The sequence below is a fragment of the Gobio gobio genome (assembly GCF_949357685.1).
Source record: "Gobio gobio genome assembly, chromosome: 4".
In the NCBI taxonomy this organism is placed as follows: Eukaryota; Metazoa; Chordata; class Actinopteri; order Cypriniformes; family Gobionidae; genus Gobio; species Gobio gobio.
The window spans coordinates 6,119,529-6,145,253 of record NC_137100.1 but is presented as its reverse complement, the minus strand read 5'-3'; the positions used below and the strand labels follow the sequence as shown (position 1 = coordinate 6,145,253).

General features: G+C 43.1%; 1 protein-coding gene across 2 annotated transcripts in view; it reads right to left on the bottom strand.

The window, feature by feature from the left end:
- dlg4a (discs, large homolog 4a) overlaps positions 1-25,725 on the bottom strand; it is a 192,361-nt gene that overhangs the window by 149,064 nt on the left and 17,572 nt on the right. For both annotated transcript variants that reach the window (XM_079815479.1, XM_079815480.1), the window contains exon 2: positions 15,557-15,718. In XM_079815479.1, coding sequence (XP_079671605.1) covers positions 15,557-15,718 — 162 coding nt within the window. The remainder of the gene's footprint in view (positions 1-15,556; positions 15,719-25,725) is intronic.

The window sequence follows — 25,725 nt, the reverse complement described above, 5'->3', positions numbered from 1 at the left end:
TATTAAAGTTGGTGACTGCATTACAGTTTGATATCACTTCAACACATTCTTTCCAAACTGCTGTAAAGTTTCAAACTAACTAAACTTCAAAAAAGCTGCACTTCCAACCACGGCAAAAAGCCAGAAAAAAAAAGTGAGTGTGATCATATCATATCATATATCATATCATTTCATATCGAACAGCTGGGTAAAGGTTGGCTGCGGTGAACGTCTTGCCAGAAAATACTGTAATAGTACAGAATTAAGGCGAGTCCGATATTCGCATGCCAAATTTTCGCACGTCAAAAAATAAATTCGACCTCACGTTATGTCAGTCACGCTTGCACACTGCCTCCGAAACTTTCGTTCGTCAAAAAAAAATTCAGAACAGGTTCGATTTTCTGCATTTTTTGCATCCGTTTTTCCCATCTACAGTGCTGATGCCCAACCTAAAACTACTGGCATTGATGGTGAATGAATCGCCAGTGCTCAGATACCTACAATTATATAAAGCCTACAAATATTATTGTATCAAAAATACTACTAATATTATTATATCACAGCTATAATTATAGCACACCAAGTCCCTGTAAACCGTGTGTGTGTGTGTGTGTGCGTGTGTGTGTGTGTGTGTGCGTGTGCGTGTGTGTGTGTGTGTGTGTGCGTGTGTGTGTGTGTGTGTGTGTGTGCGTGTGTGTGTGTGTGTGCGTGTGTGTGTGTGTGTGCGTGTGTGTGTGTGTGTGTGTGCGTGTGTGTGTGTGCGCGTGCGCGTGGATCCCTAGGATCAATTGATTCACGGAAATTGGTGGTCTTCTTTTGAATATGTGGCTCCAGTATCGCTAGCAAAGCATCAAACTGAGCCACTGACATCCTAAAGTAAACTTTGAATCGGTCTGGATGATCCCGCAGCTCCTTGATAAGGAGGTGGAACTCTCCTTCCGCTCTACGCGATCGCAGGAGTGGATGATGGACCCATTATTTCCTCTTTCTTTTTGTCTTTTTAAGAAGAGAGAGGACAAAAAAATCATCCTCACTACTTGAAGACGGCATTTTGTATTGTTTTGCGTTTTTTTTTCGTAACGCATTCATTAATACGCATCGGACTCAGTGTGCAAGATCTCTGTGCGTGACAAATTTTTCGGATCACTAATACGAAAAAAACGCATGCGAAAATTTCGGACTCAGTGTGCAAAGGCCTTCACGATTCTACACACAAATGTTTTAGAAAATTTGAAGAAATTTGAATCCACCAGATTCTACTAACTATTAGCGCTTTTCCACTGCATGGTAACGCTCGGTACTCGCCTCTGGCGCGAGTGATTTCCATGTTAAGTCAATGGAAAGGCGCGTTGACGCGCGTCTGGAGGTCCTGCGCCGCATTAGACGCGTTTCGCACGGCGCGATGAACGCGCTTAGGCCTCATTCGCACGTCCAGTTCAGGCGAATGACGCGAATTGAGTGTCTTGCGTGATACGCGCGTTATGCGCGAGTGGTGCTTTTTGTGCATTCACGCGTATGAAGCGAATTCGTGTCTGACGCCCGAGTTGAAAAATCTGAACTTTGCCGTCAATTTGCGCCGCGTTAACCAATCAGGAGCCTCCTCGCTGCTGTCACGTGGTAAAGTGACGTGATGAGAAACCCTGCATAATTTAAAAATACTACTATTGTGTCACAAAATGTAGTTTTAAGACTTTTTCAGGTGAGAATGTAGTTGTTTAAAGCTCAAATCTGTGGTTAATTTATAAAGAGAGCGCCTATTTAAAAAACATTATCTTGCGTTTTATGGAGTTGTGAGATCCAGGCGATCAGCGGCGCTCATTAACCCCGGTGAGAGCAGCTTTTCCTCGGCCAGTCCTTCTGGCGTTTGCCGCTGCTCTGATGTCCTGTAGTGGTTCGTCTTGTGTAGATCTAACGGCCGATCTTTGCTCTCATGAATATATCATTTGTTGTCTGCCAAATCGTTTTGACTGAGGGCAAAGAGAAGTTTCATAACTTTATTCTTTTAAGGATATTTAAATATACATGTGAAGATAATGTATCTATTTCGCTTCAAACGCTCTATTTATACACACATCCACAGCGAATTGGACGCGCGTTCAAGGCGCTCCAGGAGAAATATGTCATAAAACACCACGCTGCCTCTTTTCATTTTCATTAAAAATATATATTAAACATTAATAGTCAATGGATTAAAAATGTTCAAGCGTCCAACTAGACGCGGTAGACGCGATTTTGACGCTCTATTTGTGTTTGGTGTGAACGCAGCATAAAGGCCTGTTCACACCGGGACCACGCATTTATTGCCGACGTTTAATGCCTCGTGACTAAACAAAGGCCGCCAATGTGAGTGCGCAAAACGGCAGGCGTAAAAGCGGAAAAAAAATGTTTACCGCCTAGGGTTAGGTTTTTTTTGTTTTGATGCAGGGAGTTATAAACTGGCCAACCAATGAGATCGGCGCTTTTGTTCACGTGCCCGGAGCTGCTGAAGTAAAACACGACTTGGTGGCGCTCAAGCACAAAACGGTCTTGCTGAGCACACATTGATACGACCAAGAGGAAGTAAGCAGACAAAGAAGAAGATGAGCCGCTAATGCTGCTTGCCATGGCAGTAAGCAAAAAGTGTGTGAATGGTTTAGCCGAGCATGTAAACACTGTCTCTCTTCTTCTGCTGCGCGACAAGCAAGTGTCAGAAGCGGAAAGTGCCGCAGCACCACCTTGTGTACCGGGAGCGCCATCTACTGAATTTGCACGTTCACTCTGCGCATCAGCAGTGAAAATCGCTTGGGTGTGAACCAAGCGGCAACCTCCCGCAGTTTCTCTTGAAGCCAATATGGAAGTGACTTAAACTGCAATTCATCGACTGGCTCCAGAAGGGAGCAAAATCTCATTGAGCTCATGTTAAAATGCCCAACTTTACAGCAGAAAATAACATGTTTACAGTCTGGTACAAATTGTGGTTTTGGTATATACGGCTAATTTTGCTCTTAATGACGACTGTAAGGGGGGTGTTCATATTTCATCCGAACCACACCAGAGTTTGCTTGGAATCGGACAGAGACTCATCTTTTCAGTGTCTCAGTCCTCTTATTTGGTCCACACCAGGGTTCAGATGTCAGCGTTCACACTTATTCAAATGAACCGCACTAACAGAGCAATCGCAACAAGGTCCGTTTTAATCGAACCAAACATGCCAAGTGTTCTTGTCTCGCAAAGTTACTTAGGCCGCATTGAGACTGCAAGTCTTGATGCCCAATTCCGATTTGTTGACTATCCAATGTTTTTTTTTTTTTTATCACCAGCTTACATCTTCTTTTAAAAGAGACCCTTACCCAATATCTGCTTTTACACTATAAACTTGGCGAAACAACCCAAGGTAGGCATGCTGACCCAGAAAAGCTTAGACCAAAAAGGAAGTAAAAATGGCGCGATTTGCAATGGACGCAGACGAAGCGATAATACAAGCTTTTGCTTTCCGCACCATCTTTAAAGGTCAGCAAAACATTGGGTTTAGCCTTCGCCCTCCATTGTGAAGACACTATTGGTGTCCACCTGAGTTGACGTCATTCGCCACAGTTGCTTTTTCAATGATGTACGATTCACATTGACGGGAATATCTGATCTGTCTGCTTGCATAATGGATGCAAATGCACGTATCAGATTCATATCAGATTTATTTCCACATATAAATGAGGCCTGAAACTGATCTGAGAGTATCAGAATCCATGTGCTTTTTTCCTGATTACTGTACATGTTATGATCTGTGAAAAAAATCGGAATCTGGTCACATGAAATGTAATGTAAATGCGGCCTAATAGCAGTAGAATGCTAAAGTGGACCATCAGTTTTAGAGTGTTAATTCTTATGTAATAGTTCAACAGTCCGTAGTCAATTATTTCTTATTTTAACCCAAATATATGCACAAATATCACACCTTATTATTAGTACATGAGCAGTACATGTTGCAGTAAAAGTTACGGTAACACTTTAGTTTAGAGTCCAATTCTCACTATTAAAAGTTGTTTATTAGCATTCATATTACTGGGATATTGTCTGTTTATTAGCACTTATAAAGCTCATATTAATGCCTTATTCTGCATGATGATATTCTACATCCCTTAATCCTACCCAACACCTAAACTTAACAACTACCTTACTAACTATTAATAAACAGTAATTATGAGTTTATTGAGGCAAAGGCCGTAGTTAATTGTGAATATGTGAATATTCCCCAAACTAAAGTGTGACCGAAGTTCCTGAATCAGTATTTTAAGGATGTAGGTCAACTAATCGAAATACTAATTTAAATTTGAAGGTTAGGTTACTCCTAATGTCGGATGCAAAATATGTGCTATTCCAAAAGAAAATGAGCATAATTACGATATTAAAATGTTTTCTTCTGACCAAATTCTAAGGCATGATCAGTGTTAATTTCATTGACGAATAATTTTTTTTATAATTTTCGTCAACAACCTTTTTTCACTGACGAAAACTAAATAAAAACTAGTGTTGGATGAAAAAAAAACTATGACGAAAACCTAAATGTCATTTTCGTCAACAAATAAAAACGAGACGAAAATGTTAGGGAGGGACGATTAGGGAAGAGATACAGTCAGAACTGATGTCCTGTGTAACAGATGCGCACATTTATGCCAGGCAATTGTTTATGAACTAATGCTGATGAATAATGACAATGTTTACTCTACGATGTTTATACAGTAATATGTTTTAGACGGTTGTAACGATGCATATTTTATCTCCCTCATCTGAACTTGAATGAGCTCCTGCAACTGCAATAGTGGCGCAGACATTTCAAAATAAGCGTCTCAGTGTATTTCCAGCTTGTTTATAATTAAAAGTCACGCATTATATATTCGTTTTTGGTTACACAATAAACTGTATTTAATTCCATTCCAATTTAATTCATAGTCAGGAGGAAAGACCAGTTTTTGGCACATATTCAATAAAATATCAGGGTTATAATAGTTCACTAAAAACCATTAAAAAAAAAATCTTCATTACTCAAATCAAATAAGTTTGTTTATTTATTTATTTTATTTCAGTTAACATTTATTTAAAGCTTTAGCTTAATCTGATATGGCCTACTAACTAAAACAGAAATATAAGTTATACAAACTATATAGATCTTTAAAAAAAAAAAGTGAATTGAGCTCTTTCGTGTATTTTTAATGTCAAAAACAAAATGATGTCAAAATGTCAGTTCAAGTGACAGTCGATTATGTAATGCTTAAATGCTTAATGTATTACAATTTAACTAAACTCCTTAGATTTTAGGAGACTAAATCTACTGTAGAATTAGTCGACGAAAATCTTATGATATTTAGTCGACTAAAATATGACTAAAACTAAATGGAATTTTAGTCAAAAGACTATGAATAAAACTAAATCAAAATTTGCTGTCAAAAGGAACACTGGGCATGATCACACGCACACTTTGGGGAGACGCATGCAGAATTGTTCTACTTTATATTTGTGCGTGCTATGTATTTTTATGCTTCGCAGGTCTTGACATGAAGATCTGATGTAGATTGTAGACTTTAGCTTCTTTTTTGTACATACAAAATTTGTAAGCATTTTTTCAATATTTACTCATTTCAATTAATAGTCAAATTAATTAGGAATTGAATAACCCTTACATATTATTTATATTATGAATTAAGAATTTTAAATGAAAAAAAGAAAATGAGTTAAAAAAAAAACTAGAGGCAAGTAAGACATTTTGTATACATTTTAAAATGTATTTAAGTGTTTTATTTAAAATGTTGACTTTTTATTATTATTTGTTTAATTTATGAATACGAATCACATATACAAAATATTTTATTAAGCTCTATTTTTTTTTACTCATTTAAAATTCTTAATTCATAATATGAATAAGGATTATTCAATTCAATTACCTGTACAAATGTTTTAGTGAAAAACAATCTGTGGAAAAAATGACAATTAATTTTAGATCATTTTTAACCGAATGTTAGTTCTTACACGAAACATTTGGAATCTACTTGGTAGCAATGCTTCTCTGATTTAAAAATCATGCATCAATATCAAGGCACATATCATAAGGCTGAGAAATACATCTGGTAACAAATTTATAACAGTATTAATATTTTTGTTTTAGAAATAATGTCAATCTTGGTCTTTGTATGTGTTTCCTTTCACCAACAGAACAAAATGCAAAAGGCATTTTTCAGCTACATCATCCAACCTCACTGTATCCTATTCAAATCAATGTGATATGAAGCCTTTTTGTGGAGATACAGAATTATTTGTCTTCTATGAACTGGTTGAATATTAACAGGAATAGCATAAGGAGGCATGTAGGAGATCTGATGTGTCATATGACCACATGACAGTGATTCGTACTGTGTGTGTGTGTGTGTGTGTGTGTGTGTGTGTGTGTGTGTGTGTGTGTGTGTGTGTGTGTGTGTGTGTGTGTGTGTGTGTGTGTGTGTGTGTGTGTCATGCAAAGTGAACAGCATGTACCACATAAATACACATACAGCTATAGGACATAAGGAAATGCATGTACTGTACATCTTACAGGCTACATCCCATATCTGGATTATACTACATAAACACAAATATAAAAAAAAATTGCTTACGAATCTCCACCTTTATTAAACTAACTGCATTTTCTACATATTTGTTTAAATACAAAAGAGTAAATGCACTGATTGAACTGCATCAATTTTCTATGATTATATTATAATTATTATAATACAATTACATTTGGCCTTAAGCATACGTACGTTTTCCATGATGAATTGTTTAGTTTAGTAAGCATTCATAATCAAAAGCAAACGGTTGTACCCATAATAATGAGCACCGTTAATGATGATGATTTTGATTTGTTTGCAATGCACTGATACTGTTGATATTATTAAAGCCCTACTGTAAAATTAACCAAGGGATATATGTGGATGTTTGCATGTTGTGTTTCACAGGCATGTTTCACATGAAGACAGATGGTACCACTGAGAGAGAGAGAGAGAGAGAGAGAGAGAGAGAGAGAGAGAGAGAGAGAGAGAGAGAGAGAGAGAGAGAGAGAGAGAGAGAGAGAGAGAGAGAGAGCTAGGAGGAGGAGTGGTTTGGTTTCTGACCTTCATATCCAGCCAAACGCCCTTCACGCACAGAACACAAGAATGTAAATGAGCTTCATGCTAAAGTGATTTGACACGAAACACATTAGCCAACTGCTAGGATGCACAAGTAAGAACATATGTTACACATGTTTGTATGATCGACTCTAGGTAGTGAATTATTGTTCATCATCTGGCGTGGACACTAATATGATCATTGAGTCATAAATGGTGGTTAGTGTCCCTAAATGGTAAGTGCGTGTTCAATTATTCACAAGGTCAGTCTTAATGTCATAAGTACATTGTGTGTCAGTATTTTGGGAAATGTGTTGTTTTCTGCACCATTTCTTCAATCTCTCTATAAGCATCATTAATCTCTCATGCAGTATGTGCAACAACAGTCCATGTTTATCAACGCTAATACTGATAAAAATCAGCTTTTCAATTAAAAAATTGTATTCATGTCATTTTCAGCAAGTGTGTGTGTGTGTGTGTGTGTGTGTGTGTGTGTGTGTGTGTGTGTGTTGTGCTTGAGAGCCAGTGGAGGCTGTAGAAACAGTCTGATCAGCCTACACACACAGCAGAGGTGTGTAGAACTGACTCTCTCACACACACACACACACACACACACACACACACACACACACACACACACACACACACACACACACACACACACACACCTACTGAAGCCAGAGGAAATGGGGAAACCATGCAGGGAATGAACACAGAGGTCAGATGGAGAGACAGTAAGACAGGCAGAGAAAGAGGAGAGTAAAAAAACAGTAGAGAAGCGGCACTGAGGAATATAGTGCAGTAGACCAGGGCATGAGAGAGTTGAAACAGACACACAAACACAATGAATCGATTGGGTGGATAACAAGTGGAAAACATGAACATTTTCTCAAAGGCAAAGAGAACAGAGAATTCACACACACTGCACAGTGGAGAACTGTAGATAACCTAAAGTGAATATATATTATGCAGTGGTTTATCTGTGTGTGTTGGTAAGAAACATCTGAAATGAGATAACATCGCAATTGTTTCTAATGAAAAAGAGCATATGGAAAGGCTCTGGCTTTTGCTGCAACATACTCAAGTGTACAAATACCAAATCTGATTGAAATATGAATTGAGTTGCCCAAGACCAAGTTATCTGAGCTCCGTTATCCACATTCAATTTCAGTGTTGTTATTGTTAACTAAAACTTTTTTCCTGTTAATTGAAATAAAGCTGAAATAAAATAAAGTACACATCATATTAGATAAAACATTAAAACTTTCTTGGCAACTGACTGAAACAAAACAAGGGTCCCACTTTAGTGTCTACTATGTGCTAACATTTAAATCAATCATTTGATACAATGCACTTATTGTGTGCAAACATGTTCTTACATTGAACTTATATTTAAAAATACCTGCATGTACAACACTGTAAAATCCAACAGTGATTCTAACTAACACTTTTTAGTCAACTTTACTTAATGTCTTAACTTAATCGTAAAAATCTAGTAATCTGTACTATTCACGTACTATTATTATACTAATTGATTGGTTTGAGTGCTATTTTGTCAAGCAAAAAAAAACATCACCATTATGGAGATCAGTGTTCACTTTGGTTGGCCTTTGGAACATTCATATTATTATAACTCTCTTTCCATTGATGCAGTGATGCAACAAGAAATCAGTTATTTGGAAGAGTATCAAAGGAAGAGAAGTAATAAATAGTTCCCTTTCGAGGGAACTCGCACTGCATCGGAACGACGAATTTGGGGACACTCCCTAAGCAACAGCGTGTCTGAAGTATGAATGAAATCAAGCCAATCCTGATTGGTGTTGCGTCATGACGTAACTATGACGGCGTACCCGGAAGGTACATAATGGGAGCCTGGGCATAGTAATGGCAGTTATCGCTCTTCAGCATAGCGCTCTGTGTGAAATCTGTCTGTCTATTTATTGTTGTTTGTCAAAAAGTGAAAAAGTGTGTGTGAAATGGCGACTGAAAAGTGAGAGAGTTTAAGCAGTGTGTGCATCCGTGTCCCCGTTACATGTCGGGCTCAGAGGCACACCTGTTGTGTGTGCAGTGTCTGGGTGTTTCAGCATGCTCGGGCGGCTCTCGAGGGAGCCGCTTACGAGCATTATGAGAGCTGACACTCAGGCTGCTCCGCTCTCGGCTGGCCGTGTTCGATAAAAGAGACCGGCCAGCCTCGTGAGCCCTGTGGATCGGTCCCGCATCCGCCGAGGCGGTGCGACGAGGCCGGTCATGGGGCTCCCGGATGGACTGTCAGCGGGACTTGGGACTGCTGAGGCATCTTCCCAGTCTTTGTCTGACAGTTCAGATGTTCTCCTTCCCCGTGTGGAAGCCCGCGCTGCGGCTTCTTCCCCCGGGGCGGAGGACCCGATGCTTGAGCGGTCTGATTCTGAGGAATTAGACGTGCTCAGCATCGAGGCAGTCGAAGTCATAAGCACTCCTTATATATGCAATTAAAGTGAACACACACGATCGGTGTGCATGAGATACTGGTTGGCTTAACGGCTCAGTATCGTCTGATGATTATGGCTGCATTTAAATCTGAGGATTTAAATGAAATATGAGCTGACTCTGAGGAGTTAGATATTCAGCCTGTCATTCAGACCATGTTTCACCGTATTGTTTGAAACTGTTTGGCTTTTTTCTCGAGGGATGAAAGCCAATTGTATTTTGACGGCTTGAACCACGTTGCTGAGGCAACGCAGGGTTTATGAGTCCATATAAATACAAATAAACAGTTCGTCTGATGATTACGGCCACATTTAATTCTGAGGAATTAAATAAAATATAATCTGACTTTGAGGAGTTAGTTATTCAGCCTATCATTCAGACTTTGTTTCACCTTATTGTGGCTGCATTTAATTCTGAGGAATTAAATTAAAATATTATCTGACTTTGAGGAGTTAGATGTATTTTATTCAGCCTGTCATTCAGATCAGTTGGCACGGGGTTGGTGATTATGATGGCATTTAATTCCGAGGAATTGAGTGTCATGTTATCCGACTTTGATAAGTTGGATACTTTAATTCTGTCACCCAAGCGTGTTTAACTTGTGAACTGGATATTCATCTAAGATGGAGCCCTCCTGAAGTGATGTCGTTCTCGCCGCCTTGTGGCCTGCGGGACACATCAGGTTTAGGCAAGGGCTAATCGCAGTGTCCGCCCTAGTGTTGCGGCCCTGTCGAGCTGCTCCCTTAGATGAGGCCCCTGCTGGCCAGCCCCCTCTTCCGGGTAGGAGCGACCGAGGTCGTTTTCCCCCAGGAGCTCTCGGGAAATCAGTGCTGTGTTCCCGCCGTCAAAGACGCTTCGGGCCTCACTGATTTCCCGCGCACGCACGCCGCCGTCGTCGCCTCCAGTAGGACTTGCGACTGGGCAGCGAACGTGTGCGCCAACCGAAAATCGTTCTCGACTGCTCCCTGCCGGTTAGCCGCTTCAGGGGGTCGGGAATGAGTTTGACACCCGAGGCCAGCCTCGAGAGGGTGGTTCCCTTAGTAGATTATCTCGCCGCATGGTCATGCCTTCCGAGTGTGTCTACGTGGGTCCTGCAGACTGTAAAGCTGGGTTACAGGCTTCAGTTCGGTTCTCCTCCCCCGAAGTTCAACGGGGTGGTCCGGACTGTGGTCGGCCCAGGGCAGGTTCGGGTTATGGAACAAGAAGTACAGCCCTGTTAGCCAAGGAGGCCATAGAACGGGTCCCTCTGGCAGACAGGGAGTCCGGGTTCTACAGCCGGTACTTCATAGTTCCTAAGAGGGATGGCGAGTTGCGTCCAACTTTAGACCTGAGGTACTTGAATCGTTCTCTGAGGAGATTCAGATTCAAGATGCTTAGCAATTCCTCCATTGTGATTCAGATCCAGTCTGAGGACTGGTCTGTCACGATGGGTCTGAAGAGGACGCATACTTCCCTGTATCCATCCTTCTGTGTCACAGGAAGTTCCTAAGGTTCGCTTTTTGGGGGCAAAGCGTACCAATATCGGGTTCTTCCAGGCGGCCTAGCCCTTTGAGACTCTACACGCAGTAGCGTGTTGACGCCTTCTCAGAGAACTGTGTTCCTGGGAGTCGTATGGGATTCTCTACGTTGGGGGCACGATTGTCTCCCGCACGTATCAAGTCCATACGGGCGGTGGTCTCTAAAAGAAAGCTAGGCCACAGCATCACTGTGAAGCAGTTTAAGGACTGCTGGGGCTCATTGCGGCTGTGTCCAACAGAATATCTCTTGGCCTGCTGCATGAGATCCTTACAGTGGTGGCTGCGAATCAAGGGGTTTTCCTCGAGGGGAAAACCATTCTGTATGATCAGGGTAACGCGCAGATGCCTTCGTTCCCTAGTCATATGGAAGAACCTTGGTTTCTGTCCCAAGGGCCAGTGTTAGGAGCGTCCTGTTGCTGGGAATCCGTTTCAACAGACGCCTCCCTCACTGGCTGGGACGTGGTCATGGCAGCCGCTTGCGAGAGGTCTGTGGGAGACCTGGCAGGCAGTAGATGGGCCAGGAGAAATCCTGGCACATCTACTGCCTGGAAATGCTGGCGGTCTACAAAGCTCTGATGAGCTTTTTCCCGGACCTCCGCGGCCACCATGTCCTGATACGGTAGTAAACCAGGTGGCTTTCCTTAAGGGGAAATCCATTCTGTATGATCAGGGTAACGCGCAGTGGCCTTCGTTCCCTAGTCATATGGAAGTAGCCTTGGTTTCTGTCCCAGGGGCCAGTGTTGGGAGCGTCCTGTTGCCGGGAATCCGTTTCAACAGACGCCTTCCTCACTGGCTGGGACGTGGTCATGGCGGCCGCTTTGCGAGAGGTCTGTGGGAGACCCGGCATTTCTCCGGGCACATCTTTTGCATGGAAATGCTGGCGGTCTACAAAGCTCTGAGGAGCTTTTTCCCAGACCTCCGCGGCCACCATGCCCTAATACGGAAGTAAACCAGGTGGCTTTCCTTGAGGGGAAATCCATTCTGTATGATCAGGGTAACGCGCAGTGGCCTTCATTCCCTAGTCATATGGAAGAAACCTTGGTTTCTGTCCCAGGTGCCATTGTTGGGAGCGTCCTGTTGCCGGAAAATCCGTTTCAACAGACGCCTCTCTCACTGGTTGGGGCACGGCATCAGGGGGGTTGAGGTCACGCCCTCTATGCAGACTGGCGCATCACATCCTCCTGTGGTCCCAAGGGAAACTGTTGTCCATCAGGGCAATGTATGTCCCGGGGTCCAAAATCAGGGAGCAGACATCCTGTCGAGGCAGGGGCTGAGGCCCGGGGAGTGGCGACTCCACCCAGAGGTGGTGGAGGCCATGTGCGAGAGGTTCGGCCCAGTGGAAGTGGATTTATTCGCGTCTCGAGAGACGACCCACTGTCCACTGTGGTTTTCTCTCACGCATCCGGCCCCACTGGGGCTGGATGCCATGGTGCAGACGTGGCCGAGGCTGCGTCTGTACGCTTTCCCCCGATCGCTCTGCTCCCGGGAGTCCTGCAGCAGGTCCGTCGACAAGGCGCCAGCCTGCTTCTGGTGGCGCCATGTTGGCCGACTCGAGTTTGGTTCTCAGACATCATAGCTCTGATAGCGGGTCAGCCGTGGGAGATTCCTCTGAGGAGGGGGCACAATATTTCACCCCCGGCCAGAGATATGGAACCTTTGGGTCTGGCCCCTGAGGGGGCCAGATATCTAGAGGCTGGCCTGCCGGCGGATGTGGTTGAGACCTTGCTCAGTTCCAGGGCTCCGTCTACAAGGAGACTGTACAGCCTCAAGTGGAATGTATCTTCCACTTGGTGTAGAGAGCGTGAGGTGGACCCAGTTAACTGCCCAGTAGCTTCAGTGCTGGAGTTCCTCCAAGATCGTTTCTCTGCAGGGCTTACCCCGTCCACACTCAAGGTGTACGTGGCTGCCATTGGGGCTTTCCACACACCGTTGGGTGATGGGCCTTTGGGTAGGCACCAGTTGGTTGTACGGTTCCTCCGTGGGGCTCGGAGGATGAGGCCTGCGGCTTGTTCCAGAGTCCCAACCTGGGACCTGGCAGTGGTTCTCGAGGGATTGGCTGAGGCCCCCTTTGAGCCACTAGAGTCAGCAGACCCAAAGAGCTTGACCCTTAAGATGGCCTTTCTCTTAGCCATCACTTCTCTGAGGAGAGTGGGAGACCTTCAGGCCTTGGCGCTTACGCCGACTTGCCTGGAGTTTGCCCCTGGCGAAGTGAAGGCCATCTTACACCCTAGGGCCGGTTATGTGCCCAAGGTGCCATCATGCGTGGTCAGGCATTTCATCCTCCGCCTCACGTGGCGGCGGAAGAAGGGAGACTTCACCTGCTCTGCCGGGCCAGAGCTCTTATAATGTATATTTAGTGAAGTCTTCACAGGAGATCTGTACAGCTGTCTATAGCTTGCACCTCCCTGCGACGCCTGGTGCTAGGGTGCTCCAGTCCTAGCTGTGCCCGGTCTCCGGCTTCACACTAGGACTGGAGCTATCCTCGGTGTGGCCTAGTGGGTACTCGTTCCCCAAATTCGTCGTTCCGATGCAGTGCGAGTTCTCTCGAAAGGGAACGGCTCGGGTCATGTATAGAACCCTTGTTCCCTGAGAAAGGGAACGAGCACTGCATCCCGTCGCCACACCTCGGCACGCCTGGAGCGCATGCTTCATCGCGATAACTGCCATTACTATGCCCAGGCTCCCCTTATGTACCTTCCGGGTACGCCGTCATAGTTACGTCATGACGCAACACCAATCAGGATTGGCTTGATTTCATTCATACTTCAGACACGCTGTTGCTTAGGGAGTGTCCCCAAATTCGTCGTTCCGATGCAGTGCTCGTTCCCTTTCTCAGGGAACAAGGGTTATATACATAACCCGAGCCGGTTTCTTTTAAAAGTTGACCCAACTTCTGACTGAATAATTAAAGGATTAGTTCACTCCAAAATGAAAATTTCCTGATATTTTACTCAATCCCCCATCTCCTCCAAGATGTGCATGTCTTTCTTTCTTCAGTCGAAAAGAAATTAAGTTTTTGGAAGAAAACATTCCAGGATTTTTCATCACATAATGGTTTTCAATTACAACCAAAATGCTGAAGGTGCAGCACAAGATGTCTCCACTTATTGGTGTTCACAGAGCAGCGCAAGATGAGCAATTTAGATTGAAAAGTATATTCATTTTTATTTATTTTTTAAAATGACTGATCGTTTCGCTAGATCAGACCCTATTCCTCATCTGGGATCACACAGAGCCTCTGAAGCCAATCAAAGCACTTTGAAACTGCATTGATTTGGACCTTCAGCATTTTGGTTGCAAACTGAAAACCATTATGTGATGAAAAATCCTGGAAGGTTTTCTTGCAAAAACTTAATTTCTTTTCGACTGAAAAAAGAAAGACATGAACATCTTGGATGAGATGGGGGTGAGTAAAATATCAGGAAATTTTCATTTTGGAGTGAACTAATCCTTTAACTATAGTTCATGATTTAGAAATGAAGGTCATCTTTTAAAATGAACCTATATGTAATATTATGCAATAATATTATGGGCCTTTATGTCGTATAATGATCGTTTACTATTTTATTGCAAACACTTACGTCATAAACACCTGTGAAACTTACTTGGGTTGATATAATCCCTCTATATTTGTAATAATATCTTGCAGTTGATCATGCTTGAGTGACACACACACTTCAACACTCAGCAAAACACAACAATGGTAACATCAATGGTAGCTATACTAAGTCCAGAGTAAATCTAAAGTAAAAGATCAAGTTCTCTCTACAGTTCTTTTTTAGTTGCTAGAACTCTAGTGTAAGTGAACTATACTAACTAAGCATTTGTTAGCACAACATACTATTCCTATTACACTTAACTTTTTTTTAGGCAATCGTTTTTTTCATGCTTTTTAAGTCTAACTCATTCGATTTTACAGTGGACAGTTCATTTCTGTAATTACAGCTTTAATTAGACTGTTTGGCCTTCCCTTACACCTTAACCAACCCACAGCACCAAACCTGTGCCAAACTTTACCCGTATCTCACCTCAATAGCACCACACATGTTTTGCAACAACATCAACACAATAAGTGTGATCAAAACGGTCCTAATCTGTAGTACAAAAATGACAAAAATTAAAACTAAAATAAAAGGTTAAATAGAAAAGAAAATAATTACAAGAACACATAAAAATACTAATTAATTAAAAAAGCTAATTTAAAATATTCATAATTAAAAGTGTATAAATAATACTACAATAATAGATGGCAATCTCCAAAATCCTTGTCCTTGTGGGGAATTTTTTTGTCTCCATGAGGAAAACAGCTTATAAGTCATGGCAAATTATGTTTTTTTGAAAATGTAAAAATGCAGAAAGTTTCGTGTGATGGGTAGATTAAGGGGTAGAGTTAGAGTTAAGGGGAGAGAATATACAGTTTGTACAGTACAAAAAATGTCCCCATAAAAACATGAGCGTGTGTGTTTGTGTGAGTATGCATACCTTTATTGGTGAGATGTGTGTGTGGGGGGCGTAACTGTGCATGGCATCCATGGCAGCCAGGTTCTTATCGCTCATGTGAAGCATCTCAGCGCTCTTGCTGTGAGCCAGGTGGGCGGGGCTGTGCTCCAGGGGCGGAGTCTCTTCATCCTGATACCGATATTTCTACAGTGAGAACAAGAGAGAAAACATACTCAAAACAAATTCTCAAGCTTTGCAGTATGTTTGGTATCGATTTAACTGCACTGAAACTATTGGATGAGAACATATGAACTGAATTGAGCTGGGTAATGACACTAACTTTGCACTATTGCATTCCCCTTTACAGCTGAATTTGTTTCACAATGAATGCATTTTACAACAGTAACACTGCTATTTTCCGGTTTATTAATGTGAAGCTGCTTTGAAACTATCTGTATTGTATAAAGCGTTGTATAAATAAATACATGTGAAAAACCTAATTTCAACAAACAAATGAATATTTATTTGGCACAAGACGTGACCCTAAAGAAAGTTTCTCCTCTCGTCTGCAGCAGGAGATAAATTAAACATCCGAAGACTTCCTATAATCAAAGCTCACAAACAGTGAATACCAGTTGGTTTGAAACATTACATCATTTATTACCACTGGTGTTTGAAATATATATCAAGCTTTATGACATTAAAGGGGTAGTTCACCCAAAAAGGAAAATTCTGTCATAATTTACTCGCCCTCAACTTGTTCCAAACCTGTTTGAGTTTCTTTGTTCTGCTGAACACAAAAGAAGATATTTTGAAGAATGTTTGTAACAAAGCAAATAGAGCAACCATTGACTACCATGGTATTTTTTCCCTACTATGGTAGTCAATGGTTGCTCTTTCTGTTTAGTTAAAGACATTCTTCAAAATATCTTCTTTTGTGTTCAGCAGAACAAAGAAACTCATACAGGTTTGGAACAAGTTGAGGGTCAGTAAATGAAGACAGAATTTTCATTTTTGGTCAAGTCAAAAACATAAAGCTTTAAAGGACTTAGGGCCAGATTTACTAACAGCTTGTGCCGGTGCAAACCGTCTAGTTTTGGTCATAAACTGACAAATCAAATTTCCCCTGATATTTTGACATATTGTGCTATAAAACTTACTGTAAGTTTAAAAACTCAAAACTACTCTGTTAGTCTAAACCCAGCTCGTTTTCTACTTCTGGGTTTTTTACTATGTAATAGAGATGAATACATCAGCACAAGACATAGATCAACGCCTACTTCTTCTTCATCACCTTTTTGGCCCGTCCACTGGCGGACAGATAAAGCAGAATCACTGGACTAAAAATATCATTGCCTTCCAAAGGCTGTTTGTTTTTCACTATGTGAAAGTCTCAGTAGAGCATTAGATTTGTTTGTTTGGTTCATTTCACTATGGATTCTTTGGTAAACCAGTCACAATCCGACACGGCTTTGCAAACACTGACAGTAATGCCACAAACTGTCTTAAATCTAATGAATCTCAGAGATTACTAATATGTAAGGACTCATTGTAACATACGGTCCACTGGAGGCAAGTGTTTCGAACCCATGTGCAGCATTTATTAACAATAAACAAAACTTAAAACAAAGACTTGGCTTAACTTGGTCAAAACATAAAACAAAGTCATGGCATGGCTAAACAAAACTCACCACCAGCAGGTTACAACGTTAATAACAGACAAAGACACATGGCAAACATGAGGGCTAAAATACACACACAGACTAATGACAAGACAAGTGACACCTGTGAACAGTGATGAGACAATGAACCAATGACAGGACAAGACACAAGATCACATGAGGGCATGGGATTCACATGACACTGAAACATGACAAAACCAGGAAGTGCATGACAAGACTGTGAACAAGACACTAAAACAAAGCAAGAACATGATAAACTAAAACATGAACCAAGAACAATGAACATGAACCAACACCAAGACACCATGTGACAGATCCCCCCCTCTATGGGCGGCCCCTGACGCCCAAACAACACCAACACATCAATAACCTAACAAAGAGTCTTAACAAAAAGTCTTGGGGGGCGGTCTTGGGGGAGGGATGGGGGGCCAGGCCCGTGCAGGGGCACCGGACCCAGACATGACACGGCCGGGCCTGGGAGCGTGGGCGGACCTGGACCCTGTGGCGTGGGCGGACCTGGACCCTGTGGCGTGGGCGGACCTGGACCCTGTGGCGTGGGCGGACCTGGACCCTGTGGCGTGGGCGGACCTGGACCCTGTGGCGTGGGCGGACCTGGACCCTGTGGCGTGGGCGGACCTGGACCCTGTGGCGTGGGCGGACCTGGACCCTGTGGCGTGGGCGGACCTGGACCCTCAGGCGTGGGAGGCCATGGCGGCAACGGCAGTTCATCAGGCCATGGTGGTAATGGCGGTTCAGGGGCCCACAGAGGCGTGGCCTTCATGGCCTCCATGTACCCCCTGCCCCCCCCCCCAAAATTTTCTTGGGTGGGACAGCGGGGCCGTGGGCTGGAGCCTGGACGGGGCCGTGGGCTGGAGCCTGGACGGGGCCGTGGGCTGGAGCCTGGACGGGGCCGTGGGCTGGAGCCTGGACGGGGCCGTGGGCTGGAGCCTGGACGGGGCCGTGGGCTGGAGCCTGGACGGGGCCGTGGGCTGGAGCCTGGACGGGGCCGTGGGCTGGAGCCTGGACGGGGCCGTGGGCTGGAGCCTGGACGGGGCCGTGGGCTGGAGCCTGGACGGGGCCGTGGGCTGGAGCCTGGACGGGGCCGTGGGCTGGAGCCTGGACGGGGCCGTGGGCTGGAGCCTGGACGGGGCCGTGGGCTGGAGCCTGGACGGGGCCGTGGGCTGGAGCCTGGACGGGGCCGTGGGCTGGAGCCTGGACGGGGCCGTGGGCTGGAGCCTGGACGGGGCCGTGGGCTGGAGCCTGGACGGGGCCGTGGGCTGGAGCCTGGACGGGGCCGTGGGCTGGAGCCTGGATGGGGCCGTGGGCTGGAGCCTGGACGGGGCCGTGGGCTGGAGCCTGGACGGGGACGTGGGCTGGAGCCTGGACGGGGACGTGGGCTGGAGCCTGGACGGGGACGTGGGCTGGAGCCTGGACGGGGACGTGGGCTGGAGCCTGGACGTGGGCTGGAGCCTGGACGTGGGCTGGAGCCTGGACGTGGGCTGGAGCCTGGACGTGGGCTGGAGCCTGGACGTGGGCTGGAGCCTGGACGTGGGCTGGAGCCTGGACGTGGGCTGGAGCATGGACGTGGGCTGGAGCATGGACGTGGGCTGGAGCATGGACGTGGGCTGGGCTCACTGGGGTGGAGAGTACTGTGGGAACGTGGAGCTCCTCATCCACCGTTCCCACAGTAAAAGATGAGCCACTCAACTGAAGTGCATAGTCAATATATCCAGCTAGAGTTCCTGGAGAATTGCTCTCTGGCATCAAATACCTTAAAAGGTCATTAAGTCCATTTAAGAAAATACCCTTGAGGGCAACATCATTAAAGTTCACCTGGTAGCAAAGTCCACAAAACTCCTCCACATAGTTCTCTATGGCTTGGTTTCCCTGGCGTAGACGAAGCAAGGATACAACTGCTGGGTCCATTTTGTAGGTCTGTTATTCTGTAACATACGGTCCACTGGAGGCAAGTGTTTCGAACCCATGTGCAGCATTTATTAACAATAAACAAAACTTAAAACAAAGACTTGGCTTAACTTGGTCAAAACATAAAACAAAGTCATGGCATGGCTAAACAAAACTCACCACCAGCAGGTTACAACGTTAATAACAGACAAAGACACATGGCAAACATGAGGGCTAAAATACACACACAGACTAATGACAAGACAAGTGACACCTGTGAACAGTGATGAGACAATGAACCAATGACAGGACAAGACACAAGATCACATGAGGGCATGGGATTCACATGACACTGAAACATGACAAAACCAGGAAGTGCATGACAAGACTGTGAACAAGACACTAAAACAAAGCAAGAACATGATAAACTAAAACATGAACCAAGAACAATGAACATGAACCAACACCAAGACACCATGTGACACTCATGTACAGTCAGACGTTCTTTGTCACTAAATCTTTTATTGCTGTTTATGCGTCAGTAAATCAAGCCAGTGACTAAACGTTCAACTTCACACGGTTTCTTTTAAATTGTGATTCAATTAGATTACTTTTAACAAAATTTCCAGGTCAAGTTGTTATTTGTGCGTTGAACTGACATGACAATGTTCAGCTGCACTGGGAGTAGATTGAAAAATAATTTTATAATCAACACTTTTATAATTAGAGCCCTACCGATTTGGGTTTTTGAGGACCGTTGCCAATACTAAGGAGTAACAAAATGTAAATACCGATATATTGGCCGATATTCTTTATGTGTATATTAAAGTACAATACCAGCCAAAAGTTTGGACACACTTTCCCATTGATGTCCAAACTTTTGACTGGTACTGTATATATAATACAGTATGAACATAATATACATACATTGTACATAAATACAACAGAATAAACATACAAATGAAAAAGTTTTTTTTATGTAGGTCTAAACTAGAATTTTAAGGTAGGCTACAGAAATAGTAATCAAATGTAAAATATCACTTCATAGTCTTCACTGTATAAATATAGATTAACTCTTATTAAAGTTATTCAATCTAGAGCAGTGAGTGATTTTCTTTTTCTCGTCTTTCATGAGAAAACGCTTCCCTGCCATTGATGATTTCTGTGTTTTCACTGTTATATGGTAGGGGGCGCTATTACACATCTCCTAAACAAGTGCAGAATCTCTTGATCAAAACACAGGCGAAGAAGAAGCAGAAATGCGCAATCTCATATAAGAAGATGCATATTTAAAATAACGCAATCATCAACATTAAACAGCATATAAATCAAAACGGGTATGTTATTGAATAAAATGACGACCCAGGACGGTGAAGCTTTGAGGTGTTGATGGACCTGATCTGTTACTCGATCTATGTTTTGATCACCAATATGAATCCCATCTGTATGTAAGTTAGTCTTTGTTAAAAATGCGATTTTCTCAGCTTTTTCCTCAAAATGTTGCTTTTTTCATGAAACATATCCACATTCAAGTGTTGATAAAAAAAGAATGCATGAAACTAGAATAAAACAGAGGCTCTGTTCTTACTTTTGATATATTGCATGTTCAGATATTCATACAACAAGATATTCTGTGGGCCATGAAACTTAAAACACTGGCGGTGACTGGCAAATTTCATATTTATGTTCACTTAAGACATAACGGACTATGTTTACGATGATACTCACCAAGACCGTCATTTTGACTTAATTTTGTGTGAATAAAATTGGTCGGGCTCTATTTATAATCAAAAGTTTTCAAAAGAGCTCCACATGAAACACTTATTTCAAAATCAAAGATGTTGCCCAATCATCAATATAGTCTTAAAGTGCCCACATTATGCTATTTTAAAGGCTCCTAATTTTGTTTCTGAGGTCTCGTACAATGTTTACATGCATCCAAGGTCAAAAACACTTACGTTTTCTCCCTATATTCATTGCAGCATCAGCTCTTTTCTCACAGTGTCTGAAACGGTTCGATAAAGGATTCAGTTTCTCTAAACCCCACCTTTCCGAGAGCCTGCTCTGCTCTGATTGGTCAAATGGCCCAGTCTGTTGTGATTGGGTCACGTGTCGGAAACCAGGCCATTACCATATCTGAATTTCAGCTCCAGATCTTCCTTAGCATTTGATTATATCCCATTATACAAATGTTTTACAAACGTAGGTTCGTTTCTTTTAGGAGACAATAACTCTAACTTTGCAGACTTTTTACATTCACAAACAGCTATATTACACACTACACGAAAGACCATTTCAGAAATAGCATGGCCATTTGTTTCTAAATGATGTAAAAATCACACAAGCATTATAAGTGCACACAGACTTCAAGGAGTTGTATTTGCATTACAACAGTTGTCCGGAAGAGCTGCCAAGATGGCCACCGAGTGAACTGACTTTGTATCAAGATCAGGCAGAAAGCATCCTTCAATCTCACCAGAAACGAGAAAAGAAGGGAGAAAGTGGGGGTTGAGGGGAGGTAACAGTCAGCAAGATCCCATTACAATGAGCCAGCAACACCACAATGACTGAGAGAGAGTGCAGGAACTGACAAGAGCACAAAAGCCAATGTAAAGATAAAATGAGAATATAAAACATAAGGATATTATAATAATGAAACAGAAGGAGATTTAATTGTTAATTTTACGAGAAGGAGAGGATTGCCAGAAAATACTGTACAGTTTGCACACTTTTCAGGGAATCAACCTACAAATGATTTACTTAGTATAAATATATAAAAAGCTTCAACAGCTTACACTGTATGTAACTTCAGTCATGATCTCTTCATTTTAATCCTGTCTGTTATTCACAAAATGTTGGTTGTGCTTCCCAGTATTTCCAGTTGTTTTAATAATAACAGACAGTAGATGGGTCTTAGCGCTAGTTTACGATAAACATTTTGTAAGCTTTATATTCTAATCGCTGAACACATGCAGACACACTTTTAGCAGAGGTTTAACATCCTTGCGTTATTCAGCCTGAGGGTGCCGCTCTAATGTTGATTGGCAGGCACACTTATAATGCCAGGGATCTAGACTAGGTAAACCCAGCCTGATCTGCCGGCGATTTGATTTCGCCCTGCAACTCATTTCTACTGCTTCTGTTACACTTTTGAAGGAACCAATCACAGACTGGCTTATCCACCTGGCGCGCTATTGGTGGGTTTAACACGATGGGTCGTTCCCTGTTGATCACGCCTCTTGTGGTCTGATTGGTTGAAGGACTCTCCAATTGCGTACAGAGTCGTTTCATTTATGCTTGTTTATCACGCTTCTTGTGCAGTAAAAAATACAGAGCAGACTCCCCAGACCAATGTTCAATCTTAAATTGAGCTTGGTCTGGTGATAGCCAGACAACCAGGGATCGGATTTTGTCGCAGGATTGCGGTTATTGCGCATCATTTTAATCATTCCCACAGGTCTCGTGCTTATAATGTGGGAAATTCACGCAAACATTCATTCACTTTACAATACACATATATTACAAAATCAAATCAGTCATCTTAAAACTAGACACAAACCGTGTGAGTGATTCAGCGGTGCAGCGCCTTCTCTCTCTCTTTCTCTCAAAATGGGTTGCACAAGGCAAGCTGATGGCGACTATACTAGACTCTCTCGCTTTTCTGGGGTGGGGACAGTTGACGGGATTGTCACTTGCACAATCAGGCCAGTGTTGCATCATCACTAAAGTTTATCATTTGCAAGTCTTTTGCCAATTTAAACAGTCAAGCAATTTTAAACTATTCAGTACTCGCTCACTGAGAGATGCTTTTCTCTGCGCACATACATAAAGCCGCATCACAAACAGCTCGCGAGTAACAAACTGAGTTCTTTTTATCGTGGATTATAGCTTTTTATACAGTGACCATGTTACATTTTTTTATTAAACGTGGTGAGGTGCATGTTGCAGCTGGGGTTGCCTAGCCTGACGTCGTCATACTCAATTCTAGTCAGAATATGAGTCTGAGACCGCTCCTTTGGGCTGTGATTATGGGGCGTGTTTCAACCGAACCAGGAAAGATCTCAATTGGATAGACCTACAACCAATCAGAGCAACGGAGCGACGCACAATGTTAGTTGTCAAATGTCAACAGAACTCAACTGCACTGTGTTGCCATGTCCACGGGTTGAAGCGACCCCAATTATGTGATATACAAACCCAGGAATGCGATTTTTAGCTGCCAGCCCTGCCAAAATAACACATATTTTACCCCCCAAATGCCTTTTTTTTCCCGGAGAACCCCCCCTGGAAAGCTATTGGGCTTGTTTTTGGCTAGTTTTGAGGAACGTTAGCAATTGGGCGGGTTTTGTTGTAAAAACTTGGCAACCCTGTCTGCACGCACGCTGGAATAAGTAGCCTAACGTTAGAAGAACAAGATTAGTGTAAACGATCTTTGCCGGTGTTGTAAAAAAATAATTTAAGGATACACAGAGTACTTACCAACACGATCATCATTTCTGAGAGAAATAGTAAAAGTGAACGCATATACGAACAAGTTCTCCATTTAGGATTAGAACAAATTCAACCCAAGCGCCTTTGATGACGTGGATGATTACGTTACTGTTGATCATCTGTCCATCATCGTCTAAAGCCCGCCCTAACGATTTCATTGGTCTGAACAGTTTCTGTTCGGGCATAATTACTTCTCTACCGATCAAGTCCAGACCAAACTGCCCGAGTAAAAATGTTGTGGGCGGGGCTAAGTTCAGCTGGCATTTAGGCTAGCATAACTACTAACCAGCGGAAAAATCTTGTTTGCAAAACATCTGAAATGCTTTGCTTTGGTCATTCAAAAGTCTGTTGTCAAAGATGCTCGGTATATTTCCCTCCTGTCTTACATGACTGCATTCCCAACAGAAGCATCTGCCTCTGTCAGATGCACAACAAGTTTATTGTGACGCACAAGTTTCTCTGAGACGCAAATCATTTATTATATACGAAAATGATTATCTATGGTGGCTTCTCCTATATTTCTTAGTGATTTTTAGCGGTAGTTTATCATGAAGTGACGATTATGTTGTCTTCGACTCACTGGATGAAAACGGTGCTTTATTCGCAAATGTTTTATGCGATGTTGCATTTTTGCGCATAAATTACATTCGCAACTTTGGATGGAAACAGCTAATAGCGCAGTATTTTTGTGTTATTTAAAAGGTGTGTTAGTAATATGCACCTATAGGCGGGTCCCCAACGCACGTACACATGATTATGTATGATTATTACACACACAGGGGCGCGCAGCACACACACACACTTTTAAATATTAAAGGGGTGGTAAAACATGATTTCACTTTTCTAACTTTAGCTAGTGTGTAATGTTGCTGTTTGAGCATACACAACATCTGCAAAGTTAGAACGTTCAAAGTTTAAAGCAAAGGGAGATATTTGCTTTTAAAGAAATCAATTTCTAAGGACTACAGCAAACGGCCGGTAGGCGACTACAGACATTCCTCCAGGGTCTCTGACATCACCAGCCGCAATATTTACATAAACCCCTCCTCCAAGAATATTAAATAAGGGGGGCGAGGGCATTTTGTATTGCTGTGGGGAAGAGTTGTTGTGGTATAGTTAGTAGGCTGGAGTGTTGTTGCCGCAATGCCGACGAAACGCTGTTATTTTCATCCGGATTGCAGGTCCACTTTGTTCAGCCTTCCTAGGGGCGGGGGTGCGTTGCAGTGCGTTTAACATACAACATGTTATATGCATGTGTGTATGAGACAGAGGGGAACAGGTCGCATTTGTAGCAGATATATGCTGCCCATCATAAATCAAAGCACGAGACAGACGGGGGTCAGAGGAGAAGACCGGAAAATGTGACTGTGGCGAGGGGGGCGTGGTTTAGCGAAGTCTGTGACGGGAGAGAGAGTCAGAGGACGAGGTAAGTGGATCAAGCACAAATGATGAACACCTGTCTCTTGTTGCAGTAATTGGCGTGGAGAGAGTATATAGACCGGGAGGAAACGAGGACACAGTGAGAGAGAGCTGGAGACGGAGTGACAGACTGGGACTCGGCTGGCACAAAAGCCGAGAGGAACTGCTGGGAAGAAAACCGACGATTGAGACTGAGAATTTATGAGAGACGTTTTGTTTGTGCGACGTGCACAGTGTTGTAACCTGAGTCAATTGAGTTATTAAAAACCAGTTACAAGTCCCAGTAAGCCGACCCCTTTGTCTTCTTCCTTACCGTCACACGAACTTTACTACAGTGACATAATGGACAATATTCGTCTGTATTTGCAATACACGAGCCGCGGTTCAGCTGCGCGAGACAAACACTGCCAGTGTGTGAAAGCCCAACGGGCGTGCGCGGCTCCCACTGCACATTTCACGGAGGAAAGCTTTCACAATCTTCGCGAGTTCAATGCAGGATTCGCACAACGGCTTGTCCTGAAAGATGGATTTAAAAACAGAAGCTGTTTACGGGCCACAACCTGTAAGTGTGATTTATTTTTCGGCGATGTGTTTTTCTGTAATAGTTCGTATTGTTAATTGTAGGTTGTAGCAAGGAAGTAAACAGATGACAACGCTGTTCTGCAAACCAGTCTGTTAAATGCTCATTCATACTTAACGTGATTCTTTGATTAG